Genomic DNA, 25,965 nt, shown 5'->3' on the forward strand with positions numbered 1-25,965 from the left:
CGATATGCATACTCCATGCCAGAACCTGACTAGACTGTTTCCGGCGTGCTCAATGCAAGTATGTTGCACAAGGCTGGAAACAGTCTAGTCAAGTTCTAACCGGGAGTATACATATTGCATACTTGTGGACACATGACCATTGTTCGCAGCGCTGACACTCATGAATCCCAGAGTGACTGCAGATGTCATTTTCAGCTGGACAACCCCTTTAAGTAAAAAATGCAGCAAAAACTCAATGTGTGAACATAGCTTTAGCTTTTTGCTGTCTTTTTTAAGCAAATTAAAAGCTGCTTTGTGCAGTACCAGCAAAAGTTATGAGATTTCAGAAATCTCATGTACATGCTTGATTTTTTGTCTCCTGACTGAATTGGAAAACTGCTTTGCTTTTGAAAACTGCAACATGTTAATTCTTTCAGTGTTTTTTCAGCTATGGAAAGCACTGAGTAAGTACATAAAAGCAGCAGAAACACTGATATCAGTTTTTGTATAATTTTTTGAGAAAAAAGTGCAGGTACAGCGGGATAATAATAATAATAATTTATATTTATATAGCGCCAACAAATTCCGCAGCACTTTACAATTAAGCGGGGACATATACAGACAATAAATTCAATACAAGGTAAGGCAGTTTAAACAGTTACATTAAGAGTTAGGTCCCTGCTCGTACATTCTACAAGGAAATGGGGGGACAAAATAGGTCAAAAGTGCTTGTTATTTCAGGTCTGGCAATTATAATAAATAGGGATTTTCATATAAGGCTGCATGATCCGGTCATCAGCCAGTATATTTAAGTGCAGTAATAAAGTATGGAGTGCAGTTATCGTGTGCATAGAGGGTGTGGAGACAGATGAATAGTAGGGAACAGATTCTGAATAATATTTAGAAGGAGGTAACAGGGGAAAGTTAGGTTACTGAGTTGAGGTGGTAGGCTTGTTTAAAGAGGTACGTTTTTAACACTAGGACTACTGGACTCGTGACCCCGCCTAGAACTACTGAAAGGAGTCATTTTGACTCCTTGCTTGTTTTCGTTTATTTTTAGAGTTTCATTTGTGGTTATTTATTAATAATTATATTTTTTGTAATGTATTATTATTGTGAGATCCAACAGTAATGCTTTTGATTGTTTTTTTTCTGCTTTTCTTATTTTTCTACAGAAAATAACAATAATTATAATAGACGTTTTTCAAACATTTTTTTTTATTCAAGTGCACACATATAAACAACAACTGAAGAACAAAAAGCAGAGAAAATGTAGGTGGAGGAGCATAAAAATGAAAATATGGCGCAGAATTCACCTTCTAAACATTTGGTGTTTCGCATTTTAGGCATTGCCTTTGATTTATGGCAGTACATTGCCCACACAAAGACTTACCACAAGTCTTACAATTTCCGACAGATCTATTTTTCTTGCACTTTTCTTTGATCTGGCAAAATTTTGTTTGAACCATCACTTCTGAGCATGTAGAAACTTGGGACGTGGAACCCTTTTCCCTATCTGTGACATAAGGAACACTCAACTCTCTCACAAGCGTTTGCAAAAATGCCTTGCGTGACATTTTTTGGTGGGTAATCTCCTTGAATATTATCCATGCATTTATACCCGCAAAGTCTAAGGCATTTTCAAATGCATGAACAGGCCATCTCCTTGTGCATGTTCGTGTGGTATATTTTCGTGCCATCTGATCCACTACATCTACTCCATATTTTGTTTCATTGTAAAACTTTACCGTTTCTGGAGTTTTTTTAGCGGAATCTGACGCAACAACAACATCTGGATGGACGGAACTCAAAATGACAACATTTTTGTTGGGCTTTCCTTGATATACTGTAAGTGTAAAATTGTCTTCATTTCTAAACACTTTAGTGTTGTACAATTCCTCTTTCATGGATTTTATTTCTTTAGGCACTTCTCGCCTTATCTTGTTCAGTGTTCCCACGATGGTTGTTCCTTTGCTTTTTAGCTGTTTAGCTAATTTTACTGAAGTAAAATAATTATCGGTTGTAACATTGCGACCTTTTTTCAAAAACGGGTCCAATAACTTCATTACCACATGGTCAGCTAAACGGTCCCCAGCACGGCGTGTGTCATCTTTGCCTAGATAAGGGAAGCCATTTGCCAGATATTTGCTCCTCTTATCAACAGCTAGCCAATATTTGTGGCCATATTTATCTGGTTTGGAAGGCATGTACTGCGTGAATGGACACCTAGTTTTGCTTGGGAAAAGTTGCTCAACCACCGTTATGTATGGGCCAGGTTTGTAACACGCAATACAATTTTCAATAAACCTGTCCCACACAGTAGAAAATAGAGCAAACTTGTCCGTTTGCAGTCTCTCCGATCGAGTAGATTTCTCATCAAAGCTGAGAAACCTCATAATTTCAACAAAGCGGTCCCTAGACATTGTCGCTTTGCAAAACGGTATTCCCCAGTCATTACACCAAATACTGCTAATCGAGTGACGGTTCGTGCCAGATATTCCACGAGCATAGAATATCGCAGTGAATGCATCTAGCTCCTCATCAGATAGAGTAAACTGTAAATTATTGTTCCTGCATGCTTCTGCAAGCGTACAGTTCTTTATATGTGTCAATATATATGAATCAAAAAATAAACGCCATGCACTCAAAGGACTATCGATAATGATATTTCTTCTGGCGTATCCTGTAGGGCCAGGTGCTTCTCGAAGAATATTTTGGCTGTCACGCCTACCAGGCAAGTGTTCTCCAATTTCAACAGGTTTCCATTGAATACCATCCGCTGAAACTAGTATTCCTTCAGATTCGCCTTCTCTGGTGTTTGTTGTTGCATTACCTTCGCCGCCATCGTTATCTGTTGTTCTTTCATTTCTGGGACGTTTTGCTGATTTTTTCTGTCCACGACCAGGAGGATGGTCACGAGGCAACATAACTGCATGAGCCCGATCCCCAGTTGATGTGCTTGGAATATCTGTAAAAAAGTTGATGAATATTTAGAATTTTTGTTTTGTAAGGGTCCGTGCACACTGGCTGGATTAGCGGCGGAATATCCGACCGGATATTCTCACCACAATCCGGCCCGTACCTGCCCGCTCAGGTACAGAGCGGAGTTTCATACCTGAAGCTCCGCTCCGAACCCCGGGCTGGAGCCGCTGTCTGGGACGGAGCCGTGCTCGCGCGTAAGCAAGCGCTGCTCTGTCCCTGACAGCGGCTCCAGCCCGGGGTTCGGAGCGGAGCTTCAGGCATGAGCGGGAAGGTACGGCCTGTATTGCGGCAAGAATATCCAGATGGCTATTCAGCCAGAATTCTGCTAGTGTGCACAGGCCCTAACTCAGTGTGTGGAAGAACAAATAAATACACATAACTACTTACCTTCTGGATTTGTTCCTTCTGAGTCTTCAGATTCACTTGATATGTTCTGAGGAATGAAATCTTCATCACTGTCAGAATCAAATACATGTTCCTGCAATTCGGATTCCGATTCATCCTCCGGTATGGATTGCAAAGTAGCCAGAATATCCTGAGGCTTTATCAAACGTCTTCTCTCCATATTCCTCACAAATTCCATAATTCTATATAGTTCCCTGCTGAAAAATAGAAATGAAATGAAAACTAAAAGAAATAATAACTGTTCTGCCACCTTCAAAAGTAGGTGGGCTGAATCAGTTGACAGACAGCTAAACTATTTCATAACAATTCATACCTGTATGAGACTTCAGAGCTCGTATGTCTGCGTCTGTTCTCTTTGTCTCTTCAGCTGAACTGAAAGTAAAGTTACTATCCAGAATACTGTCTCCTGCTAGGACCTTAGAAAAACACCACCCTTCATTAGCATAAGATAAGAGCCTAGAGTAAACAAGCTATTTTGTTCAGCATTACACAGTAATACAAGCAGGTAAAACACAAGGAAAATGTGAAAAGTTGACATGTAAATTGAACTACATCTATATGAACATCAGGGTAAATAAGACAGAGTGAAAAAATTATGCACAAAACTTTATAGCAACATTTAGTGACAAAAGGACCTCAAAATATAGTAGGGAGTCAAAATGACTCCCTTCAGTAGTTCTTGGTAAATTTTGAAAAAAACGCGCAAATTTTTCACCAAAATTATTTATTCTCACAAAATCTTTTTTCACATCATATTTGAGGAAAAGTCACCGAGTTTCAAGCCGGAATTCTGAAAAATGTAGTCACAGAAGAGAAATAAAAAATGAAAGGAGTCAAAATGACTCCATCAGTAGTTCTAGTGTTAAAGCTTGTTTGAAGATGTGGGGGCTAGGTATCAGTCGGATCTCTGGGGAAGCACATTCCAGAGAACTGACGCAGCACGAGAGAAGTCTTGGAGACGGAGATGCGAGGTTCAGATTATGGGGGATATTAGTCTTAGGTCATTTGTAGAATGGAGGGCACGTGTAGGGCGATAGACAGAGATGAGAGAGGAGAAATAACGCGGTTCAGAACTGTGGAGAGCTTTGTGGGTGAGAGCAATGAGTTTATATTGGAATGTGTAGCGAATGGGTAACCAGTGTAGTGACTGACACAAGATGGAGGCATCGGAGGAGCGGCTGGACAGAAATACGACCCTGGCTGCTGCATTCAAGATGGATTGGAGAGGAGAAAGTTTGGTGAGAGGAAGACTGATCAGAAGAGAGTTGCAGTAGTCCAGACGAGAGTGAATCAGAGAGACAGTAAGAGTTTTAGCAGTTTCAAAGGTGAGAAAAGGTCGTATTCTGGAGATGTTTTTAAGATGCAGGTGGCAAGAGAGGGTGAGTGATCGGATGTAGAGAGTAAAAGAAAGTTTAATGTCGAATATGACCCCAAGGCAGCAGGCATGCTGCTTGGGAGTTATGGTTGAACCCTCCAAGGTAATTTCAATGTTAGGTAGAGTTAGGTTAGTAGAAGGGAGAAATACAAGAAGTTCAGTTTTGGAGAGATTCAGTTTAAGATAGAGGGAGGACATGATGTTAGAGACAGCAGGCAGACAATCCTTGGTATTTTGTATTAGGGTAGGGGTGATTTCAGAGGAAGTGTATAATTGGGTGTCGTCAGCATAGAGATGGTACTGGAACCAAAATATGCTGATTGTTTATCCAATAGGGGCAGTGTATAGAGAGAATAGGAGGGGGCCTAGGACTGAGCCCTGCGGAACCCCGATAGTAAGGGGACGAGGAGAGGAATAGGAGCCGGCAAAAGATACAGTGAAGGAGCGGTCAGAGAGATAGGAGGAGAACCAGGAGAGAACGGTGTACTTGAGGCCTATAGAACAGAGCATAGTGAGGAGGAGCTGGTGATCCACAGTGTCAAATGCGGCAGAGAGATCCACGAGAATCAGCAAGGAGCAATGACCTTTGTATTTAGCTGTTATTAGATCATTAGAGACTTTAGTGAGGGCAGTTTCAGTGGAGTGTAAAGAGCGGAAACCAGATTGTAGAGGGTTGAGGAGAGAGTTATCTGAGAGATGGCGGATTAAATGGGAGTGGACCAAGCATTCCAGAAGTTTAGAAATGAATGGCAGATTAGAGACAGGTTTGTAGTTAGCAGTGCAGTTCTGGTCCAGGGATGGTTTTTTAAGTAAAGGGGTTATGATGGCATGTCTAACTGAGCAGGGAAAGATACCTCAAGAAAGAGAGAAGTTAAATATTTTAGTCAGGTGAGTGGTGACCACCGGTGCGAGGGACTGCAAAAGATGTGAGGGAATGGGGTCACTTTTGCAGGTTGCAGGCCGAGAAGAAGCGAGGAGCTGGGTAACTTCTTCTTCTGTGACAGGCTCAAAGAAGGCAAGTGAGCTTGAAGTGTGACAGGGAAGGGAGTCCAGGCACTGGGTAGATTGGGCTGAGATGTTCTGATGGATGTGGTTTATTTTTTCTAGGAAATAAGCAGCCAGATCCTCCCCGCTGAGGTTGGTGATTGGGGCCTGTGCCTTAGGTTTCAGAAGGGAGTTTAAGGTTTCAAAAAGTTGTTTTAGATTGTTGGACAGTGATGAGGGTGGTGAAGTAGGATTGTTTTGCCAGATGAAGGGCAGAGTTATAGGTTTTGAGCATGAATTTATAGTGGATGAAGTTTTCCGCTAAAAGTGATTTTCTCCACTGACGCTCAGCACACCTTGAGCAGTTCTGAAGAAAGTGTGTTTGCATCATGTGCCAGGGCTGCTGTTGTCTGTGTCGGGTCTTTTTGCATATAAAAGGTGCTGCTTCATCTAGGGCACTCTTCAGTGTATTATTGTAGTGTGACAATTCTAAGTCTGGACAGGAGAGGGAGGAGATGAGGCTAAAGATGTGTGTAGATTGTCCATAAGCTGCTTGGTATTAATGGTACGTGTATGCCTATAAGTGTGGTAAGTCGGGGTGTCCCGGGTGAGGAGACAGTTCTTGACAGAGAAGGAAAGAAGATTGTGGTCTGAGAGTGGGAGAGGGGAGTTAGTAAAATCATGCAGCGAGCAGAGACGGGAGAAGACCAGGTCCAGAGTATTCCCGTCTTCAACTCTTCATGCGTTGGAGTGGGATGTGAAGCCCATTTATTTTTGTGATTTTCCCCAGAATAAACTGTAATGTCTTGGTATCATCACATCAGCATGGCTGTTAGTATTATTACAGTTTAATTCAATTTGTGATATGTGTTAAAGTAATAATAATAATAATAATAATTTTTATTTATATAGCGCCAACATGTTACGCAGAACTTTACAATTAAGTAGGGATGTATTCAGACAATATAAACAATACAATGTTTCACATTTCAACAGTTACAGGAGTGAGAGCCCTGGTCGCAAGCTTACAATCTATATGGAAAAGTCCCAACCAATTCAATGCCCTACCAATATGTCAAAGTAAACAATGTAAGGCCATGTTCACACGATCAGTATTCGGTTAATTTTTTACATCAATATTTGTAAGCCAAACTCAGGAGTGGAACAATCAGAGGAAAAGTATAATAGAAACACATCACCACTTCTGCATTTTTCACCCACTCCTAGTTTTGGCTTACATATACTGATGTAAAATGACTAAATACTCAACGTGTGAACATAGCATAATTATGTATTTTTTCATAAACTCATGTAACCTTAGTTCATGGCTGCACTTCCTACATGAATCCTGCTTTTTTTGTTCAGAATAGTCACTATTTTTACAGACATAAAAACTTTTCTCCCTAACACCATGCATTGTTCTTGCTTACAAGGTGGAAGCAAAGATAAACTTTGGGATCTTGAAAAATGCTAGAAAAGATTAAGCAAAAATGCAGCAAAAAAAGCATCAAAAAAGGCTGCAAAACCTTATTTTAGGCTGCAGATTTTTAACTAGCAAGAGATCAGGTATTGGCTGCAGAAATAAACACAGCAAAAAAGCAACATGAAGTATATTGAGTTTCACCCCTACATAGTTTCTGAAACCAGCTGCAATGGAAAATTAAAGGGATTTCCATTATATTTAAAAATTTGCCCACAATAAACAAAAGTATTAAAACAACTACTCAAGTTATAATCTCCTGTTTAAACTCTGCTGTCCCAGTACCATATGTTTAATTCTTCCCACACGTCTTGTATTATCCCTGCTCCAGCAGTCACATCCTGTATATCTTGTGTCACTGCTGCAGCCAATCATTGGCCTTATTGATTCATAGTTACCTCCAGTGATTTATTGCAATGTGTAAAAATGTGTGACAATACGTGTGGAAGTGGCAAAAACACATGGACGATCAGCACAGCCAGGTGTTTGTGTGTATAGGTTAGTTGGAAGAGTTGTAGTGATCTGCACTCTTCTTTTTTGTGCCTATTGCTTCAATATGTTAAAAAATACCCTTACAATACTCTGGCATAGTGACTATAGGATGATTCAAATATGATTGGTAGATAAAGCATAAGCAAAAGTAAACCAGCTTGCCACACATACCGGTTACCATTAAGGCTCATGTTGTGCTAATACCTGGTGATGTTTATTGATTGCAAAATTTATATTTACTGCCATACAGTATCATATTGATGTTGAAGAAATGTTTGCTTTACAATTAAGACTTTTTTTTTCAATGAGGCTAGGAGGTAATTTATAATATGTAATACTAGTTTTCTATATGTGTCTATACATTATATGTAGAGATGAGCGGATCGATTCACGGGACTCGGGTTTAGTATCCTGGTCAGTGGTACCTGATGCCTAGATGGTAGGCCCGTGAATCTCTTACCTTCTGGCATCCTTGGCATGGCTTTTGATTAGTATGATGTGATGAACAGATGACGTCGCATCAGCTCTGAAAAAAAAAATTAAATGCCCCATCGGGGACATTGAAAGGTAAGAGGTCTGTGGGCCTCCTGTCTAGCCACCAGGTGCCACTGATCTGGAAACAGGAATGGAATCCCAAGAATTGATCGGCTGATCTTTAATTATATGTTTATTTCCAATTTATTTTTATGTTAATAAAAATAATATATAGTTAAATTGGATGGATAGCTTTGGAGTAAGTTAAAAAGTTTAAAAGCTTGCGCAATTAAGCTTCATAGATCAAAAAGTGAATTGAGACTAAATGTAGAGTCTGATTGAATCTTCTGTCAATATACTTTGGGTAATGCAGAAAAATCCAATACTACTTTGCATAAAACAAATTCTTGGCTGTAAACTATAATTTCTGTCCCTCAAACCTACAAAGAAACTTCTGCTCTTAGTCAATTCCACCCATTTAATTACAATATGTAGCTTGTGCTCAGCAGAGCAGTAATGGTCAATTGATTATTTTATTAACACGGGATGTCAATGCTCCATCATTGCCTTTCTGTACAGAGTGAAATATAATCAACAATAATTACATCATCAATTCAATGTCTATGGTTATTGGATTACAAAAATTTTGTTAAAATCACATGTAACTAATACATGAGCTAGTTCTTTTCTAGAAGAGTATTGACTGGTGGATTCTGGCCAGAAACATAGAGGAACATAAAGTATTTGATGAAATTACATTATTTTATAATTGGAGACAAAGACCTTAATAAATCACACTAAGCAGTTGGAATCACAAATTTCCAGATTACAATCATTAACAAGTACAGATCGTTACCTTAAAGTAGTTACTTTGATATGTTATAAAAAGTGTTTCAGTAGAAAATATCTTTACATTGATCTACGATATCTAAGTAACTACTTTAAGGTAACGATTAGTGTGGAGCAAGCATGCTCGACACTGCTCGGTACTCGCCCGAGCATCACGCTACTCGGGATGTTCGGCGAGCACCAAGCATTTCCGGGTTACTCGGGCGGGAGATCGGGTCTCCGCCCTGCATGTTTGGCGCTCTTTACAGAGCCAATGAACATGCAGGGATTGCCAGCCAGTCACTGTAATGCCGCAGCCATGTTGGTTGTGGGCATTACAGTGATTGGCTGGCCGCACAGCGTCACCTCGAGTATTTAAAACCGGGCGCCGCCATCTTGGACACAGTCGCTCCGGATCAGACAGTGTAGGAAGAGTGCTGCTGAGCTAGGGAGAGACATATCCTGCAAAATAGTTAGTGTAGGGTCTGTAAAGGCTGCCAGATCAAACAAACAGTCCTTCTCAGGACTAATATCCATCCCAGATATCAGGCAGGCAGGCTGTATAGAAGACGCAGTGGTTATACCAGCAAATGCTGCATTACAGTCCTGTGTGCTCCTGTTGCTGAAATTGCTGGACTTAGCTCCAGGTCTCGGGGGCCAGTAAAAATCCTTTTTTTTCATCTAAATCGTCTTTTTTTTCCCTCCTTCACACTGTAGAAATACCCGTCTTATTAACCTTTTGGTGCCACCCCCCCCCCCCCAAAAAAAAAAAAAAGTGTGTCTCTGATTTTTCAGACACAAATATATCTGTTGAAAATAGTCTGGTGTAGGCCCGAGAAATCCAAGTGTGGTTTTGCAGTTCCACGGGTCAAATCTCTGTATTATCCACTTTTGGGCCGTTTATATCTAAAAAAAAAACAGTTTGAGTGTGTCGCTCACTGTTCAGCCGCAAATATATATATGTAAAAAAGTCTGGTATACACTAGTAAATTATAACTGTGGGTTTGCTGTTCCACGGTAAAAAAATCTCTATTATCCTGCTTTTCGCATTTTTTGCCGTAAGAAAAAACAATAGTGTCTCCTGATTGTTCAGACACAAAAATATATCGGTTGAAAATAGTCTGGTGTAGGCCTGAGAAATCCAAGTGTGGTTTTGCAGTTCCACAGGTCAAATCTCTGTATTATTCACTTTTGGGCCGCTTATATCTAAAAAAAAAACAGTTTGAGTGTGTCGCTCACTGTTCAGCCGCAAATATATATATTTAAAAATGTCTGGTATACACCAGTAAATTATAACTGTGGTTTTGATGTTCCACGGTAAAAAATCTCTATTATCCCGCTTTTCGCATTTTTTGCCGTAAAAAAAAACAGTAGTGTCTCCTGATTGTTCAGACACAAAAATATATCTGTTGAAAATAGTCTGGTGTAGGCCCAAGAAATCCAAGTGTGGTTTTTCAGTTCCACGGGTCAAATCTCTGTATTATCCACTTTTAGGCCATTTGTATCTAAAAAAAAACAGTTTGAGTGTGTCGCTCACTGTTCAGCCGCAAATATATATATGTAAAAAAGTCTGGTATACACCAGTAAATTATAACTGTGGGTTTGCTGTTCCATGGTAAAAAAATCTCTATTATCCTGCTTTTCGCATTTTTTGCCGTAAGAAAAAACAATAGTGTCTCCTGATTGTTCAGACACAAAAATATATCGGTTGAAAATAGTCTGGTGTAGGTCTGAGAAATCCAAGTGTGGTTTTGCAGTTCCACAGGTCAAATCTCTGTATTATTCACTTTTGGGCCGCTTATATCTAAAAAAAAAACAGTTTGAGTGTGTCGCTCACTGTTCAGTCGCAAATATATATATTTAAACATGTCTGGTATACACTAGTAAATTATAACTGTGGTTTTGATGTTCCGCGGTAAAAAATCTCTATTATCCCGCTTTTCGCATTTTTTGCCGTAAAAAAAAACAGTAGTGTCTCCTGATTTTTCAGACACAAAAATATATCTGTTGAAAATAGTCTGGTGTAGGCCCGAGAAATCCAAGTGTGGTTTTTCAGTTCCACGGGTCAAATCTCTGTATTATCCACTTTTAGGCCATTTGTATCTAAAAAAAAACAGTTTGAGTGTGTCGCTCACTGTTCAGCCGCAAATATATATATGTAAAAAAGTCTAGTATACACCAGTAAATTATAACTGTGGGTTTGCTGTTCCACGGTAAAAAATCTCTATTATCCTGCTTTTCGCATTTTTTGCCGTAAAAAAAAACAGTAGTGTCTCCTGATTGTTCAGACACAAAAATATATCTGTTGAAAATAGTCTGGTTTAGGCCCGAGAAATCCAAGTGTGGTTTTTCAGTTCCATGGGTCAAATCTCTGTATTATCCACTTTTGGGCCGTTTGTATCTAAAAAAAAAACAGTTTGAGTGTGTCGCTCACTGTTCAGTGATAGTGAAAAACAGTAATAGTTTCTATCTGATTGTTCAGATTGTTTAAAAGAGTCGGGTGTAGGCCAGAGAAATAGAACTGTGGTTTTCCTCTTCCACGGTTCTAATCTATTTTTTATTACCCTTTTTCCATTGATAGTGCGAGTATAAGCTATTTTACTTCCTTTACAATGGGCAAGGCGCGTGGCAAGGGACATGGAAGTGGACGTTCTGGTGATGGTGCGTGCAGAGGACGGGGGCGTGGCCAAGGTGAAAATGTGCCACAACCAACAGCCACATCTTCTCGCTCCCACTTCTTGACCGAATTACTAGGGAAGCACAGAACAACACCAGTATTGCGAACTGATCAGTGTGAACAGGTTATTAAGTGGATATCAGATAATACTTCCAGTTACCTGGGCACCACCACCTCCGGTCTGTCTTCCACACGGTCAACTCTTAGTAGCCGTGAGTCTCGACCACATACTCCTCCTCACCCTGAGGCTCCTTCCTCCCACCATGCCGAGTGTCGTCAGATAGCAACTGATCCCACACTTGGACCCTCTGAAGTGCTGTTCACTGGTCCATTTCCTGATTTGTGCCCCTCGCCTGCTCAGCTTGAAGTGGTGGAAGAGGAGATCCCATGTAGCGATGCCCAAATATTTTAACAGCCACGGCCACAGGAAGTCGACGCTGGCAATTTGTCACAAGAGGTGGACGATGACGAGACACAATTGCCAGGAAGTGAGGAGGAGGATCGTGGTGCACAAGTGGAAGAGGAGGAGGTGGTGGATGATCTAGTAACTGACCCAACGTGGCAGGAGGACATGCAGAGTGAGGCCAGCAGCACACAGGGGGAGGGAGGCAGAGTACCCCAACAGGCAGGAAGAAGCAGTGTGGTGGCCACAGACAGAAGGCGGGCAACCGTTCCCCGTAACACCAACATGAGGGTCATTGCCAGTAAAAGCGGTAGGTCTTCAAGAGTCTGGAATTTTTTTAAAGACTCTGCCGATAACTCCTAAAAGGCCATTTGTACCACCTGCCATGCTAGCATCAGCAGGGGTGACAAAACTACCAGCCTGACCACCACCAGCATGATGAGGCACATGGCAGCAAAGCACCCGACTTTGTGGGGCGAACCCCAGGGTCCACGACCAGTGTCAGCGGGTGTCACCACTGCTTCTTCCGCTATTGTGCGTGCAATAGAACCCCCTGTTGTGTGTGCAAGGCAATCCCCTGTCCATACTGCATGCAAAGATGCCCCCTCCTCTCAGTCTTCACTTGTTATGGCAGTTTCTCAGGAAACAGCATCAACGTCCACGTCCACGTCCCACCGCAGCGTTCAATTGTCCATATCCCAGACCTTTGAATGAAAGCGGAAATTCGCAGCTAACACCCCACAGGCCACAGTCCTAAATTCGCACATTTCACGACTGCTTGCATTGGAAATGCTGCCTTTTAGGCTGGTGGAGACGGAATCCTTCCGGAACCTTATGGCGGTGGCCGTCCCACGGTACTCGGTCCCCAGCCGACACTATTTTGCCCGGTGTGCCATCCCCGCACTACACAAGGATGTGTCCCAAAACATCTGCTGTGCCCTCAACAACGCAGTTACTGGGAGAGTCCACCTGACAACGGACACGTGGACAAGTGCTTGTGGCCAGGGACGGTACATCTCCCTGACGGCACACTGGGTAAACATAGTGGAAGCCTGGACCCAGTCGGACCTTGGGACGGAACACATCCTCCCCACACCGAGGATTGCGGGCCCTATGCCAGTCAGAGTTGCCCACACAGTGTACAGCTCCTGCGCATCATCCCCCTCCTCCTCCTCATGTTCAGCCTCCATCTCAGATATCACCACATAAGTTACAAGCTGGAAGCACTGCAGTACTGCCTCCGCCAAGCGGCAACAGGCTGTGCTGAAACTCATAAGCTTAGGTGAGAAACCTCACACTGCTTGTGAGTTGTGGACAGCTGTGAAAGAGCAGGCAGATCTGTGGCTGAGACCGCTGAACCTAGATCCAGGCATGGTCGTGTGTGACAATGGCCGTAACCTGGTGGCGGCTCTGAGGCGAGGCGAGATCACACACGTACCATGCCTGGCTCATGTGCTTAACCTCGTGGTTCAGCGGTTTCTTAAATCGTACCCCGAGTTGCCAGATCTGCTCGTGAAAGTACGCCACCTGTCAGCTCATTTTCTCAAGTCGGCTACAGCCTCCGCCGCCCTTGCTGTGTCGCAGCAGCGTTTGCAGCTTCCGTCACACCGACTGATGTGTGATGTCCCCACACGTTGAAACTCTACCCTCCACATGTTGCAAAGGATTTGTGAGCAGAAGAGAGCAGTTGTGGAGTACCAGCTGCAACAAGGCCGTCGATATTCAGGTCAGACTCCACACATAAGACCTCAGGAGTGGACCTGGATGTCTGACATATGTACCATCCTGACAAACTTTGAGGAGGCCACCAAGATGGTGAGTGGCGATGACGCCATCATTAGCGTCAGCATCCCACTTGTCTGTCTTTTGCAACGCTCTCTGCAGAGAATTAAAGAGGAGGCATTGCAGCCAGAGTATGATGAGATGGATCAAGAAGCCGTAGCGGGCGATTACACACAGCCCAGCCTCATCTCATCCTAACGTGCATTGGGGGACAATGGGGGAGAGGAGGAGGAGGAGGAGGAAGAACAGGAGCTGGTATCATGCGCTGTAGATGGTAGTATCTGTGCAACTGTCATACCGTCGGTTCAGCGTGGGTGGCCTGAGGACAGGGGGAAGGAGGAGGAGAGCATGGTCAGTCACCATCTTGGTGAGGACACAGAAATTTTGCCCGTTACCAGTGTGGCACGCATGGCTGACTTTATGTTACGCTGCCTTAACCGTGACCCTCGCGTTGTCGAAATGTTGGATGACAGTCATTACTGGTTGGTGACACTTTTAGACCCCCAGCTACAAGGAGAACTTTCACTCTCTTATTCCTGAGGTGGAGAGGTCTACAAAAATGGGCCAATACCAGAAGGCCCTTGCTGCAGAACTATTAAAAAATTCCCATCTGAACACGCTAGCGGCAGAGGTCACAGTTCGTTGCCCAACCAAGGCGTACATGCGAGAGAGACGCAACTCCAATCCAGCAGAGGCAGGGGAACACTGTCAATGTTCTGGGACAGTTTTCTCAGACCCTCCCTTCGGACAGACCCTGAGTGGGTACTCTCACAAGGAGTGGAAAGTTTCAAAAGATGATGAGGGTGTACCTTGCCGACCGTACCAGCGTCCTCCGTGATTCCTCTGTGCCTTTTAATTATTGGGTATCCAAGCTGGACACTTGGAATGAACTCGCTCTGTACGCCTTGGAGTTCCTGGCCTGCCCTGGCGCTAGCGTGTTATCAGAGCGTGGTTTTAGTGCCTCTGGGGAAATTATAACTGATAAGCGCACTCACCTTTCAACTGACAATGCTGACAAGCTGACCCTTATCAAAATGAACAAGGGCTGGATTGGGCCAGACTTCTCATCACCACCAAATGACAGCAGAGTAACATAAAGTCAAATCCACTGTGTTATTTTGGGAGGTGTATTTACATGCACCGCTTCACACCCACACATGGGTATACGCTTCCTCATTTCGGCTGTTTTATGTTCTTCTCCTTATCCTCAGCCTCCACCACAACTATCCCACCAGGGTGACCGTGGTCCGTGTTGCCATTATTGAAAGTTCCTCCATCCTTATTTTTGTCAGCTTTTGCTTGGAAAGCATAAGCAAAGACTGTGGGAGACCCACTCCCCAATAATGGGAATAATATTTTTAAGATGCTGTACTGTATGGCTCTTGTAAGGGGCATTAAAACCGTCTTATCCGTCTACTGCGACCTCCACCACTTATCAAAGGGGCATTAAAACCGTCGTGTTAAGCTACTGCGACCTCCATGACTCTTCCACGGTGCATTGATATTTTCTTTTTATTCCACTGCGACCTCCACCACTCTTCCAAGGGGCATTAAAACCGTCTTGTTATACCACTCTGACCTCCACGTCTCTTCCAAGGGGCATTAAAACCGTCTTGTTAAGCTGTGACCTCCACCACTTTTCCAAGGGGCATTAAAACCATCTTGTTAAGCTACTGTGACCTCCACGACTCTTCCACGGTGCATTGATATTGTCCTTTTATTCCACTGCAACCTCCACCACTTTTCCAATGGGCATTAAAACCGTCTTGTTATTCCACTCTGACCTCCACGTCTCTTCCAAGGGGCCTTAAAACCGTCTTGTTAAGCTACTGTGACCTCCACCATTCTTTCAAGGGGCATTAAAACCGTCTTGTTAAACCTCTCTGATCTCCACGTCTCTTCCAAGGGGCATTAAAACCGTCTTGTTAAGCTACTGCGACCTCCACCATTCTTTTAAGGGGCATGAAAACCGTCTTGTTAAACCACTCTGACCTCCACGTCTCTTCCAAGGGGCATTAAAACCATCTTGTTAAGCTACTGTGACGTCCACCACTTTTCCAAGTGGCATTAAAACCGTCTTGTTAAGCTACTGTGACCTCCACGACTGTTCCAATGGGCATTAAAACCATCTTGTTAAGCTAATGAGACCTCCACGTCTCTTCCATGGGGCATTGTTATTGTCTTTTTATTCCACTGCGACCTCCACCACTCTTCCAAGGGGCATTAAAACCGTCTTGTTTTATCACTCTGACCTCCATGTCTCTTCCAAGGGGCATTAAAACCGTCTTGTTAAGCTACTGAGACCTCCACGACTCTTCCACGGTGCATTGATCTTGTCTTTTTATTCCACTGCAACCTCCACCACTCTTCCAAGTGGCATTAAAACCGTCTTGTTATACCACTCTGACCTCCATGTCTCTTCCAAGGGGCAATAAAACCGTCTTGTTAAGCTACTGTGACCTCCACCACTTTTCCAAGGGGCATTAAAACCGTCTTGTTAAGCTACTGTGACCTCCACGACTCTTCCACGGTGCATTGATATTGTCTTTTTATTCCACTGCGACCTCCACCAGTCTTCCAAGGGGCATTAAAACCATCTTGTTATACCACTCTGACCTCCACGTCTCTTCCAAGGGGCATTAAAACCATCTTGTTAAGCTAATGTGACCTCCACGTCTCTTCCACGGGGTATTAATATTGTCTTTTTATTCCACTGCGACCTCCAACACTCTTCCAAGGGGCATTAAAACCATCTTGTTATACCACTCTGACCTCCACGTCTCTTCCAAGGGGCATTAAAACCGTCTTGTTAAGCTACTACGGCCTCCACCATTCTTTCAAGGGGCGTTAAAACCGTCTTGTTAAGCTACTTTTACCTCCACCACTTTTCCAAGGGGCATTAAAAGCGTCTTGTTAAGCTACTGGGACCTCCCCATCTCTTCTGAGGTGCATTAAAAGCGTCTTCTTAAGCTACTGGGACCTCCACGTCTCTTCTGAGGAGCATTAAAAGGGACTTGTTAAACCACTTTGAACTCCACAGCTCTTCCAAGGGGCATTGAAATGTTGTTTTTAATTAACTCTAACCTCCGCAACTCTTCAAACGGGCATTGCATTTCCTCCTAATTTTTGGCAGCTTTTGCTTGGAAGGCATAAGCAAATACTATGGGAGACCCACTCCCCAATAATGGGACTAATGTTTGTAACATGCTGTACTGAATGGCTCTTGTAAGAGGCATTGCAAGTTCCTCCGTCCTAATTTTTGGCAGCTTTTGCTTGGAAGGCATAAGCAAAGACTATGGGAGACCCACTCCCCAATAATGGGAATAATGTTTTTAAGATGCTGTACTGCATGGCTCTTGTAAGAGGTATTGCAAGTTCCTCCGTCCTAATTTTTGGCAGCTTTTGCTTGGAAGGCTAAAGCAAATGCTATGGGAGACCCACTCCCCAATAATGAGAATAATGTTTGTAATATGCTGCACTGCATGGCTCTTGTAAGAGGCATTGCAAGTTCCTCCGTCATAATTTTTGGCAGCTTTTGCTTGGAAGGCATAAGCAAATACTATGGGAGACCCACTCCTCAATAATGGGAATAATGTTTGTAATATGCTGTACTGCATGGCTCTTGTAAGGGGCATTGCAAGTTCCTCCGTCCTAATTTTTGGCAGCTTTTGCTTGGAAGGCGTAAGCAAAGACTATGGGAGACACACTCCCCAATAATGGGAATAATGTTTTTAAGATGCTGTACTGTATGGCTCTTGTAAGGGGCATTAAAACCGTCTTGTTAAGCTACTGCGACCTCCACCACTTTTCCGAGCGGCATTAAAACTGTCTTGTTAAGCTACTGTGACCTCCACGTCTCTTCAAAGGGGCGTTAAAAGCGTCTTCTTAAGCCACTCTGAACTCCACAGCTCTTCCAAGGGACATTGAAATGTTGTTTTTAATTACCTCTAACCTCCACGTCTCTTCCAATGGGCATTGCATTTCCTCCTAATTTTAGTCAGCTTTTGCTTTTCAATGCAAAGGCGAAAACTAAGGGAGACCCACTCCCCAATAATGGGTAGAAGGTTTTTAGTACGCTGTAATCCACGTCTGTTTCAAGGGGCATTGCAGTTCCTCATAATTTTTGGAAAGCCTTCCATTCACTGCTTAAGCCAACAGTGCACAGTAGACCCAGTTGCTATAAATGGAAAAAAAGGTTTAGTTAACGCCCTCTGACCTCCATGTCATTTCCAAGGGGCATTGGAGTGCCTCAAAATTTTTGGTAGGCATTGCACTCACTGTATGCCCTATAATTGTGTAGCCGAACTGCTCCTTTTGGTACAGAAACATATCCTACAAGACATATGTGGTTGACTGGCCTGATATTGATGTGAATGGTCCCTGTTCCTCCTGCTCTTTCTCCTTTGCCACTACCTCATCTATCATTTATCACCTGAAGCTTTGTTTTAACGGGAGTCATAGAACTGGGATAGTAGCAGGAAAACATCCAGCAATCCTCGGAGGAGGTAGGATATACGCCAAAACGCTGACCACCTCAGGCCTAGCCGCTACTACATACATGCGCTTGCATTCCAAGAAAACAAAGCAGATGGTAACTTCTATCATCTTCATCATGCTCCTCACCTTGGCACTCTCAACTCCCCTGATGGAGAAGCCAGGGCCCACCGGAGGAGTCTGGTTCTCTTGTGGGCTCGTCCATTGCTGCCCTAAAGCAGGCCGGGCTAAGAAAAGTGTGTGGGGGGAAGTTGACAGGAGAAATAGGGGCGGCTGGGCACCATTTATGGACATTCTGCTGCCCCCAGGTGGCTGGGGACCGTGTGTGGACACCCGGCCGCGGGGCGGCTGGGGACCGAGTATGGACACCCGGCAGCCCCCGGTGGCTGGGAACCGAGTGTGGACACCCGGCCGCCGGGCGGCTGGGGACTGAGTATGGATATCAGGCCGCCAACGCAGCCATGACGTGGTGGCCAGATTACGCCTCCACATGCCTAAAAGGCCCAATTTCAAGTGCAAGCAAGCAGTATGGTATTGCAGCCTGGGGGTGGGTGGGTGTTTGGCTGCATATTTGCGCTTGCATTGCAAGGAATGGGGGAGGTACAATTGAACACTGCCCTGGGACAAGGACTTGCACGGGGATAGTTGCAAGTCTGCATCTTCTAATGCGGCAAGGATGACTTCTGAAGGGCACACTTTTAGGCAGTGACCTGGGTGTCAGAGATGCTTCCAGGGGTCTTCCCCATGCTGATGCTGTTCCCATGTCTTTTCAGCACTTTATGCATGTGTCACACAGCACATGGCCAGATAAGGTTGTAAAATGTTAAAATGACATTTCCCGGTGAATGCATTTGTCACGGTTGAAAGCAATACAATAGTGCAAAAACGCATAAAAATGCTAATTGTGAACATAGCCCAAAGTGTGGAGGAGTATTTTTGTTTTTGGTTATTTATTTTACCCTATACACAAGTATTTACCCTGGAAAAGAAATTCCTTAACATATTTCACAGGAAGACAGTTTCACTTTCGTTTTTGAACGTTTTATTATGAGCCTGTAAAAGTGGCTTAATACCTCTGACCACGTTGTTGACAGCAGTGACCTGGGGGTCAGAAATGCTTCCAAGGGCGATCCCCATGCTGTCCCCATGTCATTTGAGCACTGTCACTATCGTTTTGGGCACTTATTAGGCTTTTAAAAGACTGCCGGGGGTGCCGCCGCAAAAATGCTCGGGTCTCCCATAGACTAACATTGGGATCGTTGCTCGGGTCGAGCACCCGAGTATCACGGCGAGCTCGGCCCGAGCTTCGAGCACCCGAGCATTTTAGTGCTCGCTCAACACTAGTAACGATCTGTAATTATCAGAATTCAGAATATCAAAATTATCATTAAAATTTCTCTGTGGGGTTCCAGTAGTTGTCATTGAGATTATGGTGGAAAAAATATTCAAAACTTTCTAAAGCTCTCAGATGTGGATCACACGCAAACATCCCATGAATGCCATCTGCTATTCACAGCATTTTGACATATCCCACATACAGGGCTAATAATATTTGTGCTCATAATTTTAATAATTACAATGTCCTCTTTAGCAAAGTCTATAATTTGGCTATATTATCATGAAGTAAAGATCATACACTAGAGATGAGTAAATAGATTCACTGTGAATCAAATTTGAGTATATTTTTATTAAATTAGAAGGTTTCCCAAAAAAAGCTGGTACGTTTTTACATATTGTAGAAGTTTGCATCCAGCACAGAAGGCTAACATGACCACAAGCTCGACCGTGTGGACTTCCCCATATTGCCTTGCCGCTATCACATTACATAGTATAGCTCAGCCAATCAAGAGTGACTATTGTAACCTGTATAAAACCCTAGGCAGGGAATGCAGCAGACATTTTAGGGTTATTTATGACAGTGAGAGGTTGCCAAAGTTCACAGTTCAGCCATAGTGGTAATGTACACATTTTGAACAACTGCAATTATGTGATTATTGATATGTTGTAGCTGGCATCTATTCTGCTGTATTTAAATTAAAATTACACATATTTTTCTTCATTCTTAATGCAATATAAGGAAGCAGCAAGACAATACAATATTTTTTACAGAAAAAAAATTAAAGAACTGGATTCTGGAGTTTTGTGATTTGTATATATAAATAAATAAATAAAATATGGCTTTCCTGCATGTGACACACAATCCCAAATTTCAGGATTCTTCTCTACTAGCAAAATTTGTTCAGAGAGTATTAACCTGTCCTCCTGGTTTCCAATTGCAGTGTGTGAAGATGAAAAAAATGCTGTTATTAAGATACTGTACTTTTACTGCAGTATATCACAGATCAATGAATCCTCAATCATACTAACTATGCAGGTACAGCACCTCCCTATCTCACTTAAACCTTTGGATTATTATTCAAATATGTACTATCACTCCCTTCCTCAATGTTCTGCAGCATTAGTGCAGTAGTACAACACAGTCCAATTTAGTCCTTTTTCTGTCCTTATGTGGAATGAGTTGTGTGCTCTAACCTCCTGTACTTAGGCTGCAAAGTCCTAAAATGGCATTGCTTGGCTGGCCCTCATATAACGATTGTGATAGTCCCTTCTTTATTGGCTATGTTAGACCATGTAATGTGATAGCTGCAGGGCACTAAGGGGAAGACTTAACCTGATGTCATTAGCCACACTGTGTCTCTTCAGCAGTGTGAGAAATTGCCCCCTTGCATTTTGTTTTTGCCGATTCTAGCAAATGGAATTGCAAACTGGGCGATTAGTACACTATCAGACTGCAATTTATAATATAACCCCCACCATTTCAGTATAATAAGTCCCCTGCCCCCCCACTGTTAGACAGTAATCCTGGCATGGTGCCTGAGATATTTTACTTTTTTTGTATGTCAGTTTTTGTCGCTGATTCTAAATCTGCTCATATTTTTCTTCCATCTGCTCTAATTAATGAGATGTGATATACCCTATGTATATACATTTGACCGATCAAACACTATGACTGATGTCTACAAAACATTATTTTTGCCTTCTTGGTTATTAAAACAAATTCATACATGTAGATTTCTTCTTTTTATGAATAATTTACATCACAGAATAAGAATTAACCCCTTCACGACATCCGCCGCATGTTGGAATCAGGTGTATGACACGGGCACCCGCAGCGAGCCCACCCCATACCTGGCAGGTGGTGGCTGTGTATTACAGCCAGGACTTGCCCCTTAAAATCTCGGGTGGAGCAGTGCTTCGCCAGCGATTGTTAACTTGATACGCGAGTCATTAACTCCACCCATCGGTGCATCAGTGACATGATCACGAGTTGCCAATGGGATGTCATGACAGCCGGAGGTCAGCTGATAACCCCTGTGTTTGTCATTACGGAGCTTCTTTGAAACTGCCTGTGACTGGGTTTCAAAAGAGACAGTGATTTCTGTGATATGCAGCGATGCTGTGGTATCGCAGTACATAGCACAAGAGATTGGATGATTGCATCCACGTGCTTCTTACACATCCCCAGCCAAAGGAAACTACTGTCTCACTGGCTCCCATTCAGTCATAATGCCCCCCATTGTAATCCCCTTACAGTCAAAAATGTCACCCATTGTAGCCCCATACAGTCATAACATATCCCCTATTTGGCCCCATACATTAATAATGTCCTATCTTCTTGCCCTATTATAGTAATAATGTTCATTATTTTGGCTCCCATACAGTCATAATGTCCCTAATTCTGGGCTCTAAGAAGTCATATAGTCTATTATTCTAATCCTTGTACAATCATAATGTTCCCCATTCTGGTCCCGATACAGTCATAATGTTCCTCATTCTGGCCTCCATACAGTAATAAAGTCCCCAACTCTGGTCCCCAGTAAGAAATAATGCCTTCCATCCTGGCTCCCTTACAGTGATAATGTACCCCATATTGGCCCCCATAAAATAATGTCCCTTTCTCGTGTTGCAGCAAAACAAAGACCACTAGGGAGAAAAATGGAGGGCACCACAATAGCAATAATAGTAATACTATACTATGGTGTTCAACCCATCACATACCAGACATTTGCAGTTACATCATAAGAGAAAGAAAAGAAGTATGTATAGACAGGGATCACCAACTTTTAATCATAATTTTTTATTGGACAAGTAACTAGACAAACAAACCCAGTTAAAAACATTTAAAAAGCACAAGGCTTCAAAATAACAACAAGCCCCATCACAATATTATGTGGGCTAAACCTCAAACATAGAGTCATAATAGACACAAAATGGCACAATCCAAGAAATAAATATAATCCCTGCTTACAATACAGGATAAAGCAAGGAAACATGTGAAATGATACTCATATAGGTAATTACTATTCTGTTGTAGGTACAACCATATCAAGAAAAAATATAGGACTTTTATCTAGGGAAAATACCCAAAGTACCATGCATGTGATGTGTGTAAAAATGCATAAAGAGGTGAAAAAAAGGGGAAGAAAACCCCCACCAACCCCATGCGTATCACCACTACCAGGGTGGCTTCATCAGCGGAAAAATAATAGTGGTAAAGTTCATCAAGTCAAATACTTATATATCATTAAGTATTTACCTTAAAACAGTGTCAGCTGAGGAAAGCCCCCGTCAGGCCGGCCGCCATAGTGCCCATACATATGAGCAATAGAACAGAGCAGGGGAACACAGGTCAGTGACCAGGAAGTGAAACATCAAAAGTTCCTGGTCAACCATGTGGTATATGATATAGTACATGCATGTATGGTATTGGTATAAAAGAGTGCGCGATGCGCAAACAAAAGCAATACAAAGACCGAGGCAGGGCCAGAAATGCAGTGCTAGATCCAGGGGTATGAAGAAAAGGCTTAGTTTCCTTTTTATTTTGTACAGATTACTGAGCCTAGGGGCTAAGGTTTGTTAAAAGTAGTGTTGAGCTACCCCCGTAGTGTTCGAGTTCGGTTCCATTTGTCGAACACCCGTATGTTCGCCGAACTGTTCGTCGAACTGTTCGTCGAACACCTTTGAACACCGTTAAAACCAATGGCAGGCAAACAAAAGCACATAGAAACACATAGAAAACACATAGAAAACACTTAAAAGGTGTCCAAAAGCTGACAAACTGCTCAGAAGACACAACTAACACATGGAAAAGTGACAAGTACATATAGTCATGCGAAAAGAAAAGAGGTGGAGGAGTAAAAGGAGGGGGAGACACAGATATAGGCATGGCACTCAAGAGTAAGTTCCAGAAAATGAAAATTTATTGCAGTCCATTACAAATAATGACAAAACGTTTCGGTCACTTAGGACCTTCTTCAGTTGACTGCAGAAAACGCAAAACATTGTGAGTAAATAATAACAACAAAGTTTTTTACAAAATCATATAGAATCAATATAATGTCAATAAACATTTAGGTATCACAAAATAAATGGGGATTTGATGGGGATTCAGGAGTAGGGAAGAGGAAAAAAGGACCCGAGGGGTTCCTACATGTGAATAAAGCTATCTCTCTCTAAACGTGGTAGTGAGGGAAAAGGAGACGGTTACCTACCAGAAAATAGACTGTGGTAGGATTGGTGGACAAAAATCTTTAGAGGGTCCTATAAAGGACTGCCTGGGAATGGAAGGAATATTCAGTAGAGTAAAACTCTAAGTCAAGTCACATCGGTTTAACTTGTAGGGATAAGGAACATAAATACCTGGTTCTAGATACTGCTCTGTCTGGCGCCGCGGTATCCACCGCTAGGTATGCTGACTACTAGACTAGGGGAGGATCTCTTAAATAGGGGAGGTAATAGCAGGACACGCCAATCGCTATTGTGGGTTAAAGGACGCGGTTTACGCGAAACCGGAAGTGACGTCCTCGTTTTACCGGAAGTGACGTTTCAAGATCACGTGTGCGGTCCACGGGAGGTGCGCTTGCGTTCCAAAGTGCAGGAAATGTCTGCGCTGGATTAATGACTGTGAGAAGCGGTACAAGTAGGTACTTTATGGTTCGGGAAGCACAGAGGAGGACAAGGGAAGACACTCTAGGGATAGACAACATCTGTAAATAAAAGAGAGATAGTCAGGAAGAGGTATTGCATATAAAGGCATCACAGCAAGTATTATTCATAGAGAATCAGAAATTTTTAAACAAAAGACAGAAGGTCATATTCCCTATTGAGACCTTTGGGTGCGAGAGCATCCATCTCATGGATCCAAAAGGCCTCCCTTTGCTTTAGGAGGCGAATACGGTCACCCCCGCGTCGTGGTGGTGGGACTTGTTCCAACACCTGGTACCTTAATTGAGAAATATTGTGTCCCATGGTGACAAAGTGGTGGGGAATGGGCAGAAGCAGATTTTTGCACCTAATCGTGGACTTATGTTTTGATATTCTATCCCGTATGGGCTGTGTAGTTTCTCCAATATATATCAAACCACAGGGGCATTTGATAAGGTAAATTACAAATGCGCTTTCACAGGTATAAAAACCTTTGATATTGTACTTTTTGCCTGTCTGTGGATGGTATATTATATTGCCTTTAAGAACATTGTTACATTGCCTACATTGTAAACATGGAAAGGTACCCGTCTTGGGATTCTGGAGAAAGCGTTGTATGGGTTTCGATTTACTGGTGCCAATGTCGGCTCGGATCAAGGAGTCCTTGAGATTTTGGGCTCGTTTAAAACAGGGCATGAATGGTTTTTGAAAGCTGGTAATAGATGGGTAACCGGTGCGTAGGATATTCCAGTGTTTGCGAATAGTTTTGTGGAGTATGTAAGTGAAGGGGTGATACGTATGGATGAATGCAATCCGATCTGATTTATCCAGGCGTGCCCTCGTGGGATCGACTGGTTCTGGCTGTAGGATGGACGCAGGGTATCCTCTCTCTCTAAATTTTGTCCCCATCTCCCGTAATCTCTGTTGACGGATGATGGGGTCTGAGACTATACGTTCCACCCTCTTGAACTGTGATTTCTGTATTGATTTTTTTATATGTGCCGGGTGGTTGCTTGTGTAGTGTATGATTTTGTAAAAAACTTTGTTGTTATTATTTACTCACAATGTTTTGCGTTTTCTGCAGTCAACTGAAGAAGGTCCTAAGTGACCGAAACGTTTTGTCATTATTTGTAATGGACTGCAATAAATTTTCATTTTCTGGAACTTACTCTTGAGTGCCAAGGTTATTTTTACTTGATTGAGGGCACGGTCCCTTCTTGAGCACCACTTATTGGGAGTGCAGCGATTTGATTATATATTACAGATATAGGCATGTCATGCCCTTCTAAAACCAAAAAAGTGCGAAGCCGACACGGCCAGTCCGTTCCTGCCCGTGCGACCTCCGTGTCGCCGGGTTTGTGCCAGAGCCGCGGTGGACCCTGACGGCCAGCCCCCCTCTCCCAATACTGGTGCCTGTCCGCTGGTGGGTCGAGCAAGCCCCCCTGCGGTGGAGGCAGGTCTAATCTTTTTAATTTAAATTGTCTCTCTAATTTGAATGAGTACACTTTAAATCCTTTTACAAGGATCTATTGGAGGGCAAGTCTCATGCCAGCAGCCGCGGTAATTCCAGCTCCAGTAGCGTCCACTAAAGCTGCTGCAGTTAAAAAGCTTTTATAAGGATCGAG

At 43.0% G+C, this 25,965-nt stretch overlaps 1 protein-coding gene across 1 annotated transcript; it reads right to left on the reverse strand.

Annotated features, from left to right (window-relative positions):
* Positions 1-1,298: 1,298 nt before the first annotated feature.
* Positions 1,299-25,249, reverse strand: LOC141167308 (uncharacterized). Its single transcript, XM_073654735.1, has 5 exons — positions 24,806-25,249; positions 24,344-24,402; positions 23,908-23,970; positions 3,349-3,563; positions 1,299-2,947 (listed from the first exon to the last, which is right to left on the reverse strand). The coding sequence occupies exons 1-5, from the start codon at positions 25,247-25,249 to the stop codon at positions 1,299-1,301; spliced, it is 2,430 nt and encodes an 809-aa protein (XP_073510836.1).
* Positions 25,250-25,965: the final 716 nt, after the last annotated feature.

The sequence above is a fragment of the Phyllobates terribilis genome, unplaced genomic scaffold (assembly GCF_046119375.1).
Source record: "Phyllobates terribilis strain yellow unplaced genomic scaffold, ASM4611937v1 Scaffold_11__3_contigs__length_659146591, whole genome shotgun sequence".
Taxonomy (NCBI): domain Eukaryota; kingdom Metazoa; phylum Chordata; class Amphibia; order Anura; family Dendrobatidae; genus Phyllobates; species Phyllobates terribilis.

Bases quoted from the DNA above. Each gene is read 5' to 3' on its own strand.
- LOC141167308 (XM_073654735.1), bottom strand. From the start codon at position 25,249: ATGGGGACAAAATTTAGAGAGAGAGGATACCCTGCGTCCATCCTACAG. The intron at 24,403-24,805 runs GTAATTTACCTT...TTTTATTTACAG, and splicing joins ATACCTGTGAAAGCGCATTT to ATGTTGTCTATCCCTAGAGT. The intron at 23,971-24,343 runs GTACCTACTTGT...TTCCATTCCCAG, and splicing joins TGTGCTTCCCGAACCATAAA to GCAGTCCTTTATAGGACCCT.